The sequence below is a fragment of the Anolis sagrei genome, chromosome 1, assembly GCF_037176765.1.
Source record: "Anolis sagrei isolate rAnoSag1 chromosome 1, rAnoSag1.mat, whole genome shotgun sequence".
NCBI lineage: Eukaryota > Metazoa > Chordata > Lepidosauria > Squamata > Dactyloidae > Anolis > Anolis sagrei.
In genome coordinates, this window is record NC_090021.1 from 262,032,413 (window position 1) to 262,047,110 (window position 14,698).

The 14,698-nt window shown below is 38.8% G+C and overlaps 1 protein-coding gene across 2 annotated transcripts in view; it reads right to left on the minus strand.

The window, feature by feature from the left end:
- LUZP2 (leucine zipper protein 2) overlaps window positions 1–14,698 on the minus strand; it is a 462,834-nt gene that overhangs the window by 115,915 nt on the left and 332,221 nt on the right. For both annotated transcript variants that reach the window (XM_060765877.2, XM_060765867.2), the window contains exon 6: window positions 6,382–6,444. In XM_060765877.2, coding sequence (XP_060621860.2) covers window positions 6,382–6,444 — 63 coding nt within the window. The remainder of the gene's footprint in view (window positions 1–6,381; window positions 6,445–14,698) is intronic.

Genomic DNA, 14,698 nt, shown 5'->3' on the forward strand with positions numbered 1-14,698 from the left:
TTTTTATTAAGCGCACAGTCCTAGTATTGTGCAACTAGATATGAGAAAAACAAGAGTTCTGCTCCCTTTGCTCGAGGTGTAACATATAGGTCTGGGTACAAACAATGTGCAATTTGATGACTAAAACCTTTTTTCAAGGTAGAATTTTTATAGGGATTACTGTCCTCATTTTACTTCCTATTTGGCTATGGCCTCTTCCAAAGAATGCATGTAGCACTTTATATTAAGGACTTTAAAAAGTTAGGCCATTTCCAAATTTTGAACATGGTGAGAATCCAGTCATAACTTTTTGAGAGGAATGTCCTGGTTATATTATCTTAGATAATTATATATGCAAGGAACAAGAGAACAATGTCTCTCATACATGTAAAAACTTTGCTCTTTTGGTAAGAACCTGAAGTGTTAGCTTTAAAAACTAAGTAGAGTTACAATTCCATAGGTGAAAGGAAGCTAGTTATACTTATAGTTACAATTTTGCAATATGACAGGCTCACTTTCCCCTTTATCAAAGAAGATTAAAGTAGACATTTAATCATCTAGGAGAAAATCTAAATGTAGAAGCATGTGGCAGAGCATGAGCCAACATTTGAACCATATGATAGGTATCCTCCCCCTAAAATGAATTAAAAGGTTGCATACACAAGTAACTAAATGTTGCAATAAGAATGATGCTATTTTTTATTCAAGTACAATGGTAAGGCATTGAAGCTTTGCCTTCCTTATTGCTAAAATGAACTAATTAGAGGCAACTTACTATTTGAGATGAGTGACTTCCAAATTCTGCTCCTGCTGAGCTAACCATTTGCCTAAATGAATAAAACCTTGCCAGCATACACAAGCTTGGAGATTTACATTGCTATATAAATGGGCCAAACCATTTGGCAAGTCACTATGCTGAATATTTTAAGTCATGTTCCAAATTCAATGTAATGCAAATCTATGCCAGAGGAACACAAGATGTTCCAAATATATGGGGTATGAAGAAATTGCTTGTTTGTATCATTGAAAATATCTATGTATATGTTATAACAATTTCTTACTGTGTGCTTCAGTAAAAAATGCCTTGCCATTTATTTTTATCTAAAAATAAAACCACAGCCAGCTTCCTTTAGAAAATAGATATCCTTTGCAAAAATGTCCTCTTTTTACTGCTGGAAATAATGCCACCATAAACCTTTACCATAAAGTTTTTTTTAAAAATCTATAGGCAACGAATAATAGGGCAGAGGTTTAATATCAAGAAGGTTAAATACCGTGTTTTCCATTTTGATTGGAACTTTTGTGTCAGATTGTTCAGTTACACTGTAGTATTAAAATGTCTCTAAATAACATGTCAGGCAAACAGGAAAGAAAAGCTGTATAGAAAGGACAAATTGCTTTCTTGCTTTTCCAACCTAGAACAAATAGATGGGTATGGGGAAATAGGGTTTTTTTTCAAAATCTAAAAAATAACTCATCATTTATAGTAGGATAGCAAAGACAAAAAGGTGATGATAATATACTGACCATGAGTATGATGATAAAACAATGGCCATTCCTCCTGAATCATGAAGCAAATATGATTTGCAATTCCTCAAAGGATTTGGTAAAACTCCCTTATTAGATTAAGTGTTCCAGCAGTTAAACACAAAAAATAGGAGAAGAGTAGGTTATGCTAGTTTTCTGATTTATAATGGCTTTTGACAGAATTGCACCAACACTAACTTCACTGTCTTTTCTGTAGCCTGTAAAAGTTTCCTTTTCTTTTGACAAATATTTAGAATATAGTGAAAGAAGGGGTTTTCCCATGGCATTTTGAAACATTGTGCCATTCCATGTAACAAAGCTAGCTGGACTAGCAGATTAATTTCAATTTAACTGTAGTAACAGAGCAGTATCCCCCTGTGTCCCTGAAGGTAGTTGCTTAGCTTAAAGGGCAAGTAGAACACAGGCCTTTATACCAGCACCTGATACCCAAAGTGACCATCCCATTTTCCCCAATGATATGTCTGTCCTTGGAAAAAGAATATAAGGGATGAAGTTCACACCAGGGAGAAGACAGAGGGATGTCTCTTCCGATCTTACATGTGACTTCCAGCACAGTATTCAGCTGTAAAGAAGCATTGCACAATTGCTTAGCTCAGTCAGATTGTGAGAGGATGGTGGTGAAGTGGGTTGGCAATTCTCTGCCTTGAGCCCGCTTATGTGCTGAATGGAATGACCAAGGTGTCCCCATTCCCAATTTAGTTGCTTCTGGTTATTTAAAATGTGCCTTTTTGCATGCTGGACAGCTCAGAGAAGTCAAAGTATATAAAAGGCAATCTAGTTGTCCCAAAGGCTTCACTTTCTTCTTTTGACCAAAAAACGGTATTCTAGACAGTCTAAAGGGCTGGAAATACCCTTAAAAGACACAAAGAGTTCATTCCTGGCTTAACTGAATATCCAAAGAGAAAATAAAATTGAAGTGAATCAGCTATGGATTTATTAAAACTGTTGAAACAAAATCCCTGAGAGTTCATCCAATCAACCTGCCTTTCCTTTCCTTATATACCAACTGCAACTTTTGATCCCTTTTCTATGCTTCTTGAAGGCTATCACCATGTGCACCACTTTCAAATTAATAATCTTATATTAATGTGTGCAGAACAGAGGTGTGGTTATGAACTGGATGGATGCAAAATAGAATATTTAAAATGTCTAATGTTAATCTTTTTTTAAAAAAAAAAAAATTCTGGGTTAAGGTGGAAACTAAATAAAAGGCAGAACTACCAAGGGGCAGAATCAAAGTCAGTAGCAAAAGCAAAACCCTATGAAACTCTTTTGCATTAGAGATAATGTATTCCAATCCCTTAGTACTTTCAAGAGGCCAACACCTGTATATTGTTGGACATGCCAAGCACATATTGATTAATTATCACTAATTATTTTCTCTTTTCTTTTTTTTAAATAATCAGATGAACAATGTATTGTTTACTTAAAAATCAAACCTTCTCTTTCTCAGAGACCATAAAAGGAACAGATTGGAATAATGAGCCATTAAAGTCATCAAGCAAGGTCAGTGGAAAAAGAACATGCATGGTTTTATTCTATTTATATGCATAACAGGCTTTAGTATGAAAAGTATTTGAATTTTCTTAGGTACAAGAACCTTCAGTCAGCGATGAATTCCATCTTTCATTCTACACAGAATGCAAGAATGTTAAACTAATTCAGTCATAGAACAATGATGACTCATCTGAAATGTAGTCACACAACCAAACTGGTGATATCACTGTTGCCTATAACATGTCACCAAGGTATATGTAGAGTGAGAGGGACCTCTCACAATTGCTCCCAAAAAGAAAAGCAGTAGGTGTAAGCTCGGAAAAAGCTTTCATATCTTATCACAAACATATTAACATTTTGTTGGGGGGATATTAAGACTCAGTTCTTTGTGTCCTCTTGTTCCCCTCCATATATAGAGAGAGATATATGGGGTGGCTCTGCCTTCCTAATATGGAACATTGGTTTGAGATAAGGGTAGAAGATAATCTCAAGGGCTGGTGGGCATAAAATGAGGGTGGGGAATCTGCTAAGAGCCGTTTGGATATGTGTAACATCATTCATAGGCCATACAAAATTAGAGGAAGCAGAGGGTATCAAGTGGGTGGAAGAGAGGGAAGAGGGGCCCAGGAGAAGGACGCCTTGTTTGGACTGAGGGAGGGAGGTAGCTGGGTAGACCTGGTTGGCAATCATGGCCTTGGAAACCCAGGCAACTTAGGCAGTATTGCAACCTAAATGGAGAGGGAAAGAGGAGTGTGGCTGCCAGCTGAGGGAAGTAGGCAGGCAGGCAGGCAGGCAGGCAAGAAGGTGTCCAGTCAGGCAGTGGGGTATCTGTCCAGGGTCCTCATGTGGCCAGTCTGGGGCACCTCCCTCCAGACACATTGGCAGGCGACAGAAGGAAGGAGGAGGCAGACCTACTGCTCTCTGAAGGTGATCACTGCTTTTGCCATCCAGAGAAGGAGAGACTGAGGGAGAGAGATGGGGGCAGAGCCAGACCAAATAACTTTGTGGGCTGTATACAGCCTGTGAGCCAGACATTCCCCACCCTGGCATAAAAGAACACCTATATCAATTGGATTAAAATTTCTCTCATTTGTCATCACACATATTGTGCCACAATATGGGAGAGATTTAGAATGTGCCTGACTCTCGTCTCATTTCTTGAAGTGTGAGGCCTCATTCAGTTAAACTAAAACCAATGCCATGCAAAGAGGACTTCACTCTAGATCATATATTATAGAACTGATGCAGTTTACTGCTACTTTAACTGCAATGGTTTAATGCTATGAAATAATGGGAGCTGTAGTATAGTAAATAATGTTAAAGAGCTTGGATTACAACTCCTATGATTCCTCATAGCATCATGGAATCATATAATTATGGGCCATCTAGTCCAACCCCCTGCCAAGAAGCAGGAAAATCACATTCAAAGCATCACTGAGCCATTACAGTTACAGTGGCGTCATTTCTACAGAGTAGATGCAGCCTAAGACTTCTGTCCTCCGGGCAGGAATCCAGTATGATTTTGGATGTGCAAGTGGATCTTATATGATAAGAAAAGTTCAGCCCGTGGCCACATGCTTTCCAAATCTCTCTTTTTAGAGTGAGAGAGATTTCCATGTGTGGCTCTCTATCTCTCATTCTCTTTATATTTTAACAACTCCTCATTTGGCCTCAATCCCTATAATAATGTGATCTCCAACTTTAAGGACTTTTGTTCCCATTACTTAAAAGTATGTATGTATGTGCTTTCAAGTTGCCTGTCAATTTATGGCAACCTCATGAATTTTAAAGAGTTTTTCATAGATAAAGAATTCAGTTTTGAATACCTCTATATACAGCACTCATATATTTGAGCAATAGTTGAGGAAGGGCTTTGAAACATGTTTGGTTGTATTTAAATCACCCAGGCTTTCTAATTTCCCACCCTTTTGTCCATGTTTTCAAAAACTACATATTTTAATGCCATATAAATACTAATTGCAGAAACATCTCGACATTACATGTTTAAAGCAGAATGAGGCATGATGGCAGCAAAATGTTTTGGGCATGAAAATTTTCTAATCAGATAGAAAGCTGGGATGGAGTAACTATGAGGAAGGGATGAGGGGACTGAATGGAACAAATTCAGATTACATGAGAAAATACAAAGGACTATTTAAGATTTTTAAAGGTCTGAGATATAGTGGAGCTTATGCTCCAAATGAACCTGATATGACGAAAATACTTTAAATAGATGTAAAAACGGGGGGGAAAAATCACCCATCTGCACTAGAAATGCTTCAACATCTGACAGTTCTGTGAAAAATGTCAATATACTTTAAGTCCATCCTAAGAATTTGAAAACTATAAACTATTAACCTGAATTGCAGCCACTGACTCAGGAGTATACATGTCAGATCAATTTCTTTGCATGGATGTTTTCCTACTTTTTTTCATAGCAGCTGCTCACTCTACCAGTTTCTCCCCAGTGCTCTCAAAAGTATCCCTCTACCCATGCCCAAGTGGTTCAGAAAAAAAGCATTCAACAGTGATTTTATGTTTTAAAAAGAACTGAGAATGCTAAGCAGATATGGCATTGTTTTCCTCTCAGATCCATCTGCTTCGATCAACAGTATATAGTCCCTTTTATCACTAGTCAAGTAAGGTCTTTGCAGAAACTGCTTCCATTGGTTAAGAGGTGGACAATGGCTCTCTTCTAAAAGTAAGAGTAATTGGAAAGTCCCAAAGGATGCATCCTACTGCTGATCACGCACATAACAACATGACTGCTTTATAGCTAACGCTGGCTAAAATATAAAGTAAGGACTTAATCCATAAATCTGAAGTACCGTTAATATACCAAAGCCTGAATACCTGCTTTCTTTACAACTGGAGTCAAAAACAGCTGGGTTGCATGCTGAGCCCAAATTTGGGTTAGATCCTGGCTCAGCAGTTATTCACACTCCACAATTAACACATTATAAAACTGTTGTTATTGTACAGTGTGGCTAGTGATTGGGTGAGGAAGTTGTGTAAATTCATTGATGTTGCCTTCCACCTTGCATAAGATGCCTTTGGATCCAAACTTGCATTTTTACACTGCTCTTCTCAAAAACTCAGTGTAAAAAAATCCTTAACAATTTTAAAAGTAACTCTTCAGATAAATTCGAGGCTTTCCCCCCTCTTGGGATCATATTCTCTTTCTCTATGAACTTGTAAGAAAGTACTAGAAGTGAGAAGATAATTCAGAGTAGAAGTCATCCTAATACTTCCACAATACTTTTCTCACTTCTGAAATAAAATGTGTGGCAGGCCTCCTTGAACAATCCTTTGCCTGCTGGGCTTGTTAGGATCAGATCAGTACAAAATTCTACTCACCTCTTCAGCATGAATACCACAAAGCTTGCTTCCTGACATGAGTTTGTTTTTCAGGCTTTTGTTCTAAGAGAAGGGAAGAAAAAATATTTTTATTATTAAGAAGTACTAAAATATTAAGAAATCATCTAAATATTTTATCATGGAATACTAAAATATGATTTCCAGGATACCGGTGAAGATCAAAATACACTCATAGTGAAAATAAATATGTAATGGTACAAATGCTTCCTTTTTTTCAAATTCTAGATGCCTGCAAAATTTACAATTGACTGTCATTTTCAGGAACAGAAAAACACATTCTTGCATTTCAAAAAAGAGACAGTTAATTAAGATGAAAAGTGTTTATTTGGGTTAGATATGAGATGAAATAAGAGAAGTAAAAGGCAGTGGAAATGTACTCAACTAATTTAAACCAAGCAATGCTAGATTTTCACCGTCCTGTAAAGTCTTTCATAAATTTTAAACTCTGAATGACAATCCAAGGTTATTTAAAAACCTGTTTACTAAAAAATTTAGGAATCCATAAAATGTTGACTTATTTTCTCATAAGTCAGTATTTTATTTAACTTTCTTTTTCATTTTCAGAAATGCGAAACAATTGCAGCTTTCATATGACAACCCCTCTTTGCACACACAAATCCCATCTCCCGATATTACTTTTTCTGGAGTGGGGTGGCTGATGTTTCTATGTGATCGTATAATATGGCAAGGGACATGATGCATTGAACTCATACTTAAAATTGGTGTGAGGGCTTTAACTCTATTTCAAAGATGGTATATCATCATCATCATCATCATTATATTTAATTACTTATTAATCGTCCTCCATCCGAGAATGCTCTAGGCAATTTACAGCTAAATTGTAAAAGATAAAATACATACATACAGAAATTAAAAATTAACAGAGATCGAATGCTCTAGTAAAAAGCCAGGTCTTAAGTGCTAGGGTAAAAGGTCCTAAGTCATGCATGGCTCTCATATAGGGTGGCAAGGAATTCCATAAGGCAGGGGCAGAAATAGAAAAAGCCCTGCATCTGGTACTTTCCAAGTGCACTTCTCTAGGACCCGGTATATAGAGTAAGTCACATTGGGCTGGTCGTTGTGACCTCCAATGATGGGAGAAGGAGAGGCGGTCCCTAAGGTACAATGGACCCTGGCCGTAAAGAGTTTTAAAGGTCAGAACTAACATCTTATACAGGCCACGGTACTCAGTTGGAAGCCAATGTAAATGTTACGGCACTGGTGTTATATGGCATTTCATGGGCATTCTTGTGAGTAACCTGGTTGCCACATTCTGAACAATACGGAGCTTTTGGGTCGTAGGCATAGGAAGGCCAACATACAGGGCGTTGCAATAGTCCAGCCTAGACGTGACCGTGGCATGGATAACAGTTGCCAGAGCCTCGTCAGATAGGTAGGGTGCCAGTTTCCTCGCTTGTCGTAGATGGAAAAGGGCCTGTTTGCTGGCAGCAGCGACCTGAGCTTCCATTGTCAGCTGCGAATCCAGGACGACACCTAAGCTCTTAACAGTGGTCGATGGAGATAGGGCGGCACTATCAAAGGTGGGTAACGGATGAGTCAGACCTGCTGGGTGGCCATGCCAGAGAATCTCAGTCTTTGCCGGGTTCACCTTCAATCTGCTAGCATGTAGCCAGTTTGACAGAGCCTCCAGACATCGGGTGAAATTGTCTGGAATTGACGTTGCTCCAGGCTCCAGGCGCAGAAGGAGTTGGGTATCATCCGCATATTGGTAGCAGTCCAGGCCGAAACTCCGAGCCAAACTAGCAAGGGGTCTAACATAGATGTTGAAGAAAAGAAGAGAGAGAATTGCACCTTGGGGGACGCCACATAGGAGGGAGACTTGATCCATGTACTCCACACGTTGACTCCGGATCCGGAGAAATGAGTTGAACCAATTAAGGGCCTGACCGCGAACTCCGGACATGGCAAGATGGTGAAACATTAGATCGTAGTCGACGGTGTCAAGAGCTGCAGTAAGGTCAAGAAGTACCAATAGTGCGGATACACCGTTGTCAAACTGGCGACGGAGTTCATCTGTAATGGCAACCAGGACTGTCTCCATCCCATGGCTCCGGCGAAAACCTGACTGGAAAGGGTCCAGGCTAGCTGTGTCATCCAGGAATTGTTGCAATTGTCCCAGTACAGCCCGCTCTATCACCTTACCTAAGAATGGCAGATTAGAAACAGGACGGCAATTGGCAAGGGTCATAGGATCCAAGCTAGGTTTCTTTAACAAGGGACAAACCCTTGCCTCTTTTAGGTTGTGCGGAAAAAAACCCTGTTCAAGAGAGCCATTGATTATACTGCACAACAGATCAAGTAGACCTTCCAAGAAGCTCTTGATCAGCCAAGAGGGGAACGGATCAAGAGAACAGGGGGTTGGTTTTGCAGTATATATGATGGCCACACCTCTTGGTAGTGGCTGAACCTGGTCCACCCAAGACTTGCCGTAGAAATATCTCTAAAATGGCTCTAGCAACTGGTTGCAGATAACACTTTATTACTAATGGATGAAAATATACAAGGGAAAATTTCCCAGACACTTTGCAACAAAAGCTCATTGAATCTTTTGCTCTTCCTCTCATCCATACTTTCTGTTCTCATTATTACACAGGCACCCATTACCATCCATATTTCATTACATAGGGGACATTAAGAAGCTGTGCCGAAAAGCTAAAGTGGCTTCTAATGGATCTTATGTTTTTTTAAACACCATGCTATTCCAATTGAGGGGACCTTGCATAATTAATGCCACATTTTTAATATATTAACATTGACGACATTGACAAGTGTTACAGATGTTCTGGATACACAATGATCCTTTTGAGATGCAGGCTGCAAAAGTGCTTTTAGGCAATTTCTCAATCCTATCTTTTATGAATCAAGTATAATAATAGCCTAGCACTACTTACAGAATCAAATGACTATCAGAATATATTGCCTTTAACCTTGGAAATCCTTTTTCTTCTCTGGAAAATACCACTGGCAGGGATGATTTTGAACAGAGAAGCAACAGGGAAAATAATCTTTTCAGAATAGGGTAAACTTATAAAAAAAACAGGTAGGAGAAATTATTCTGCCCATGCGTTTTGGTCCTGATCCAGATATGGATCAAAAAAAGGAACTTGCATATGAAGAAGTTAGTATCCATGTAAGCTCATATCAAAATAACTAGCTAGCCTTGAAAATGCTGCTACATTATTTCTCCTCCACTCCTTTGAGTCGCCTGAGGGCTGAGAAAAGCGGTATATAAATGAAGTAAATGAAGTAAATAAATAAATAATGCTGTAAGCGATTAACATTTCAGAAAAGGAGTGGATAACATGGAGTCCATCGACTGCATGCAAACATCAAATATCAATTGTGTACATCTTATAGTCCCCCTGATAACTTCTGAAGCCCACCCCATTCCCTCTCCCAATCTAAACTCCTCCCCTCAGCAAAACAATTGTACCAATTTTCAGTCAATTTTCTACTCCCAAATTCACTACAATTGCCAAAGCTATGTGCAAATATACCAATCTGAAATACCCAGAAAGGCAAAACAAAGCAGAGTTTAATATAAAATCAGAATGCAAATGGTGTACAGATATGGCACAAATTAATTTTAGTATGCCCAAAAGTTATTCCATGGGAGCTACAATTGCCCCCCCCCCCAAACACATCCTACACAGCTGCCCACTTAACTCTTGAATGAAAGAAAAATATAGAAATATAGTATACAGCCGGACCATCAGACAGATTTTTTTTTGTCATGTCAGGAGCGACTTGAGAAACTGCAAGTCGCTTCTGGTGTGAGAGAATTGGCCATCTGCAAGGATGTTGTCCATGGGACGCCTGGATGATTTGTTATTTTTTATCATCCTTGTGGGAGGCTTCTCTCATGGCAAAAAAGCCAATGGGATTTTGGCCTGCATCAATAGGAGCATAGTGTTTAGATCTAGGGAAGTAATGCTACCCCTCTACTCCACTTTGGTTAGACCACACCTGGAATATTGTGTCCAATTCTGGGCACCACAATTCAGAGAGATATTAACAAGCTGGAATGTGTCCAGAGGAGGGCGACTAAAACGATCAAGGGTCTGGAGAACAAGCCCTATGAGGAGTGGCTTAAGGAGCTGGACATGTTTAGCCTGAAGAAGAGAAGGCTGAGAGGAGATATGATAGCCATGTATAAATATGTGAGAGGAAGCCACAGGGAGGAGGGAGCAAGCTTGTTTTCTGCTTCCTTGGAAACTAGGACACGGAACAATGGCTTCAAACTACAAGAGAGGAGATTCCATCTGAGCATGAGGAAGAACTTCCTGATTGTGAGAGCCGTTCAGCAGTGGAACTCTCTGCCCCGGAGTGTGGTGGAGGTTCCTTCTTTGGAAGCTTTTAAACAGAGGCTGGATGGCCATCTGTCAGGGGTGAATTGAATGCAATATTCCTGCTTCTTGGCAGGGAGTTGGACTGGATGGCCCATGAGGTCTCTTCCAACTCTATGATTCTATTATTCATGTCCCTGCATGAGGAGCTGGAGCTGATAGAGGGAGCTCGTTCACCTCTCCCCAGATTTGAACCTGTGACCTGTTGGTCTTCAGTCCTGACGGCACAGGGGTTTAACCCGCTGCGCCACCGGGGGCTCCATCAGACAGATACCAAATATTTATTTCTGAAGATATAAACATGCGGCTAGAACTATATATGGAGAAAGCAGCTAGAGGGATATTTTAACTACCAGGCAGAAAAAAAGTTTAAGCACTCTTTAGCACAGGTTGGTGGTGACATTAAGGTGAAACAATTCTTGTTGTTATTCTCTGTCAAGTCAGCTTTGATGTATGGCAACTCTGTGAATGAGAGACCTCCAGGTTGAAACAATTACATTTCTTCATTCTTCCCTCATACAATTCTGAGCACATCATCTATCACAGAACCACACCCAGATGCTGAGATCCAGAGCCCTCTATGTGGTAACACCCTAAATTTGTTATGCATAATCCAGGCTTATTTCCTGTTTTTCTGATCAAAAATCCTTTCCTGGAAGTTGATTTTCCTAGGGGCAAAAATAGCCTTCAGGGTTGAGTGCAAATATTTCTGAAATTATATGAATTAGATCATCAACACAAGGAAACATGATTGGATAGGTCTCATATAAAGGAGAAAGTGCTGATGTAGACAATCCCATTTGCTGATCAACTGATGGAATAACAGGACTGAACAGCTGACTGCAGTTTGTCAAACCTCAAGCCTAGTGGACTGTGGCCCATTGGAAAAAACTCAGAGAGCAACTTCAAGCAAGGACAGCAACTTTCATGGGCAGTTCTAGGTACTCATCCTACATTAAAAACAGTGCCAATAGTGCTAACCAAATCTAATTCTCCTCCAAATACACTGCCAATAGGGACCTATTTAAGGCACCACCCATAGCCAATTGTAAAGTCTCGCATATAAGATAGGTGAAAAACCCTTAAGAAGTGGGAAAAACCTGGTCCTGAAGTGACCAGTATATTTAAACTGTGAAAGGGGACAGGAGAGTGGGCCAACAAATATCCAAGAGGAAGACAAGGGGCTGGAGCAGCTCTTAAATAGGCTTGATCCTTACCCTTCCCTCTATCCACATCGAGCATGAGTTCCCTAACCTCAATTTAACTGGCCTCACACATCCGGGACCAGCAAACCGGTCTTCTGCACCCAATGCAGACTAAATCCCAATACACCTTTTTCAAGTTCTTACAGTTGTAATGTATTTATAACAAAATTAATGGCTTTCGGCCCTTTACCATGTTCAAACCTAGTTACCCTCAGTCTGTCAGGAGGTAGAACTGGCCCTGAGTCCAGAACCATTCAAAGCCTAGTGGTCTATCCAATTTGCACACTAGATTAAAAATTAAAGCCCAGGTATCATCTTTCAAAACATAAGTCTAATATTTGTCTTCAACTACTTACATTAGAAGGAGGCACAAAGGGATGGGAATACAAGTTTCTCTTCCTCTTGTCCTCCAAACCTGGGGGTTCAATTTGGCTTTCAAGATTTAACAGAATCCTTCAAATGGGATAAATGGTGTTAGAGGCTATGGCTTTTATTACTTTAGATCTTTTTATTTTATTTTATTTTATTTAAAAAGACAGTCAATATGATGCTTTTGTCATCTTGCCATTCTGGAATATTTTTTTGGCAATTCCTAATGCTAGTGTATCTCTCTTTAATATTGACACAGATTGGAGCAATATGCAACTTTCACATTTACTCCCTTTTTATCTAAAACATTACAACTCAAAGACCAGGGGTGGGGGTAGAGAAAGGATATGAGAGAAAATTTGTCTTTCAAGTAACAGACACATGTCACAAATCACATCCTGTATTAAGCAAACTTCTGAAAGCACAACAGTGTAGGCAGAAGAAATCACTAATAGAATGGGGTGAGTGAACAATAACCATTGGCAAAAGACAAAAAGTTATATCTTAAGAACTCATGCTTTATGAAGAAATAGTCCTCAGATACAGATAAAGGTAATATCATAAAAATACAGATCTATTTCAAATATGTTTTTGTTTTTTGTTTGGTTTTATAACTCCTGCTGGATTCTTAAAAGTAGTGTAAGTTACATCAAAATCATATGAGGACAGAGAAGAAACCACAACCTCACCGTATCCTTCACCCAAGAGCCTTGAAGACAATGACAAACATAATTATTCCTTTTTAAGTAATTTCAGATGACTAGTAAATTTCAAGGTAATGTCACAAACTGATTGTATTTGGAAAACTTTTATGAATTCAGATATATGTATTTTGATCTAAGTAACAAATTAAGCCCAAGATGCAATGATCTGCCAGTTGATGAAAGTCCTTCCATCATGGACACTATTCCAATCCATTCTGGGTTTTCACTTCTGACTGTCTAGAGCAGGGGTCCTTAAACTTTTTAAACAGAGGGCTAGGTCACAGTCTCTCAAACTGTTGGAGGACTGTGTTATAATTGAAAAGAAAACATGAATGAATTCCTATGCACATTGCACATAACTTATTTGTAGTACAAAAAACACTTAAAAACAATACAATAATTAAAATGAAGAGCAATTTCAACAAAAATAAAATTATTAGTATTTCAATGGGAAGTGTGGGCCTACTTTTGGCTGATGAGATAGGATTGTTGTTATTGTTGTGTACTTTCAAGTCATTTCAGACTTAGGTTGACCCTGAATGAGGGCCGGGTAAATAACCTTGGAGGGCCGCATCTGCCCCCTGGGCCTTAGTTTGAGGACCCCTGGTCTAGAGTCTGGAAACTCTACAAAAGTCTGGAAATTTTTCTTGGTAGAAAAAGTGATCTTGTTGTAGGGAATGAAAGGGGAACAAAATTGTGTGGACAGAGGCCAGCATAACTCTGGATGCATGCCTTGATTTTTTTTCCACTCTTCATCTCCCCTGCTGTTCCGCCCTTTTTGCTGCTAACACTGAAACTACAACATGATAGGAAGAAGAAAGGGAAAAGGTTGTCTGTGCCACAGTGATGAATGAAATAAGGAATGGAAGACCTAGGCTTTCTGAAGCTTGTAGATTTTGTCTGACTTCCCTTGTTACCTTGAAGAAAATACAAACGCTAGTGTAGTTCACCAACAGGATTCCAGCCCTAAATTGGAAAGCCTGGTTCTGTTTTTTACAGAATTGAAATATGTATTTCAGAAAAGAATACATTTGTAGTGGTAGGAAATATATGAAACCCAAAACCTTATGCATTTAATAATGTAAATTTACTAATAACTAATAATAGAATACTGTGATATTATACATGTAAAACATCTCAGCAGCTAAAATAGAAAGTTGATTTAATTCTATACATAAAGCCAGATTTAGGTCCAGCACCTAATGGAAACCCTGAAAGTTTGATTTGTAAATTAGACACATTTTATTTGAATCAATGTTTTTACTAAGGACTGAACAAAAGTAATTCTCATGCACTGTTTACATTTGAATTCCCTCATGTGTATTTTACACAATTCTTGGGTAATGACAGCACATAGCATCTTGTTTCACACACATTTTAACTTGTTCCCGTCTATTACCCAGTGAAAGTGGCTCCTTCTGCAATGATAAATTGCTTCAAGCTGTTTGGTGCAGGTGGGTCTGGTACTGTGAGGTAGAGGAAAATAACTACAATATCATTGTGATGAGAATGCAGAATTCATACAGAATTCTAGTATGTTCCCTTAATTTTGTTTGAAATTATCCACAAAAATCTAGAAAAATGTGTGTAAAAATAAAATAAGGTTTATTATGTTATATCCTGATTAGCTTTCTCCTCAATCAAAGCTCAT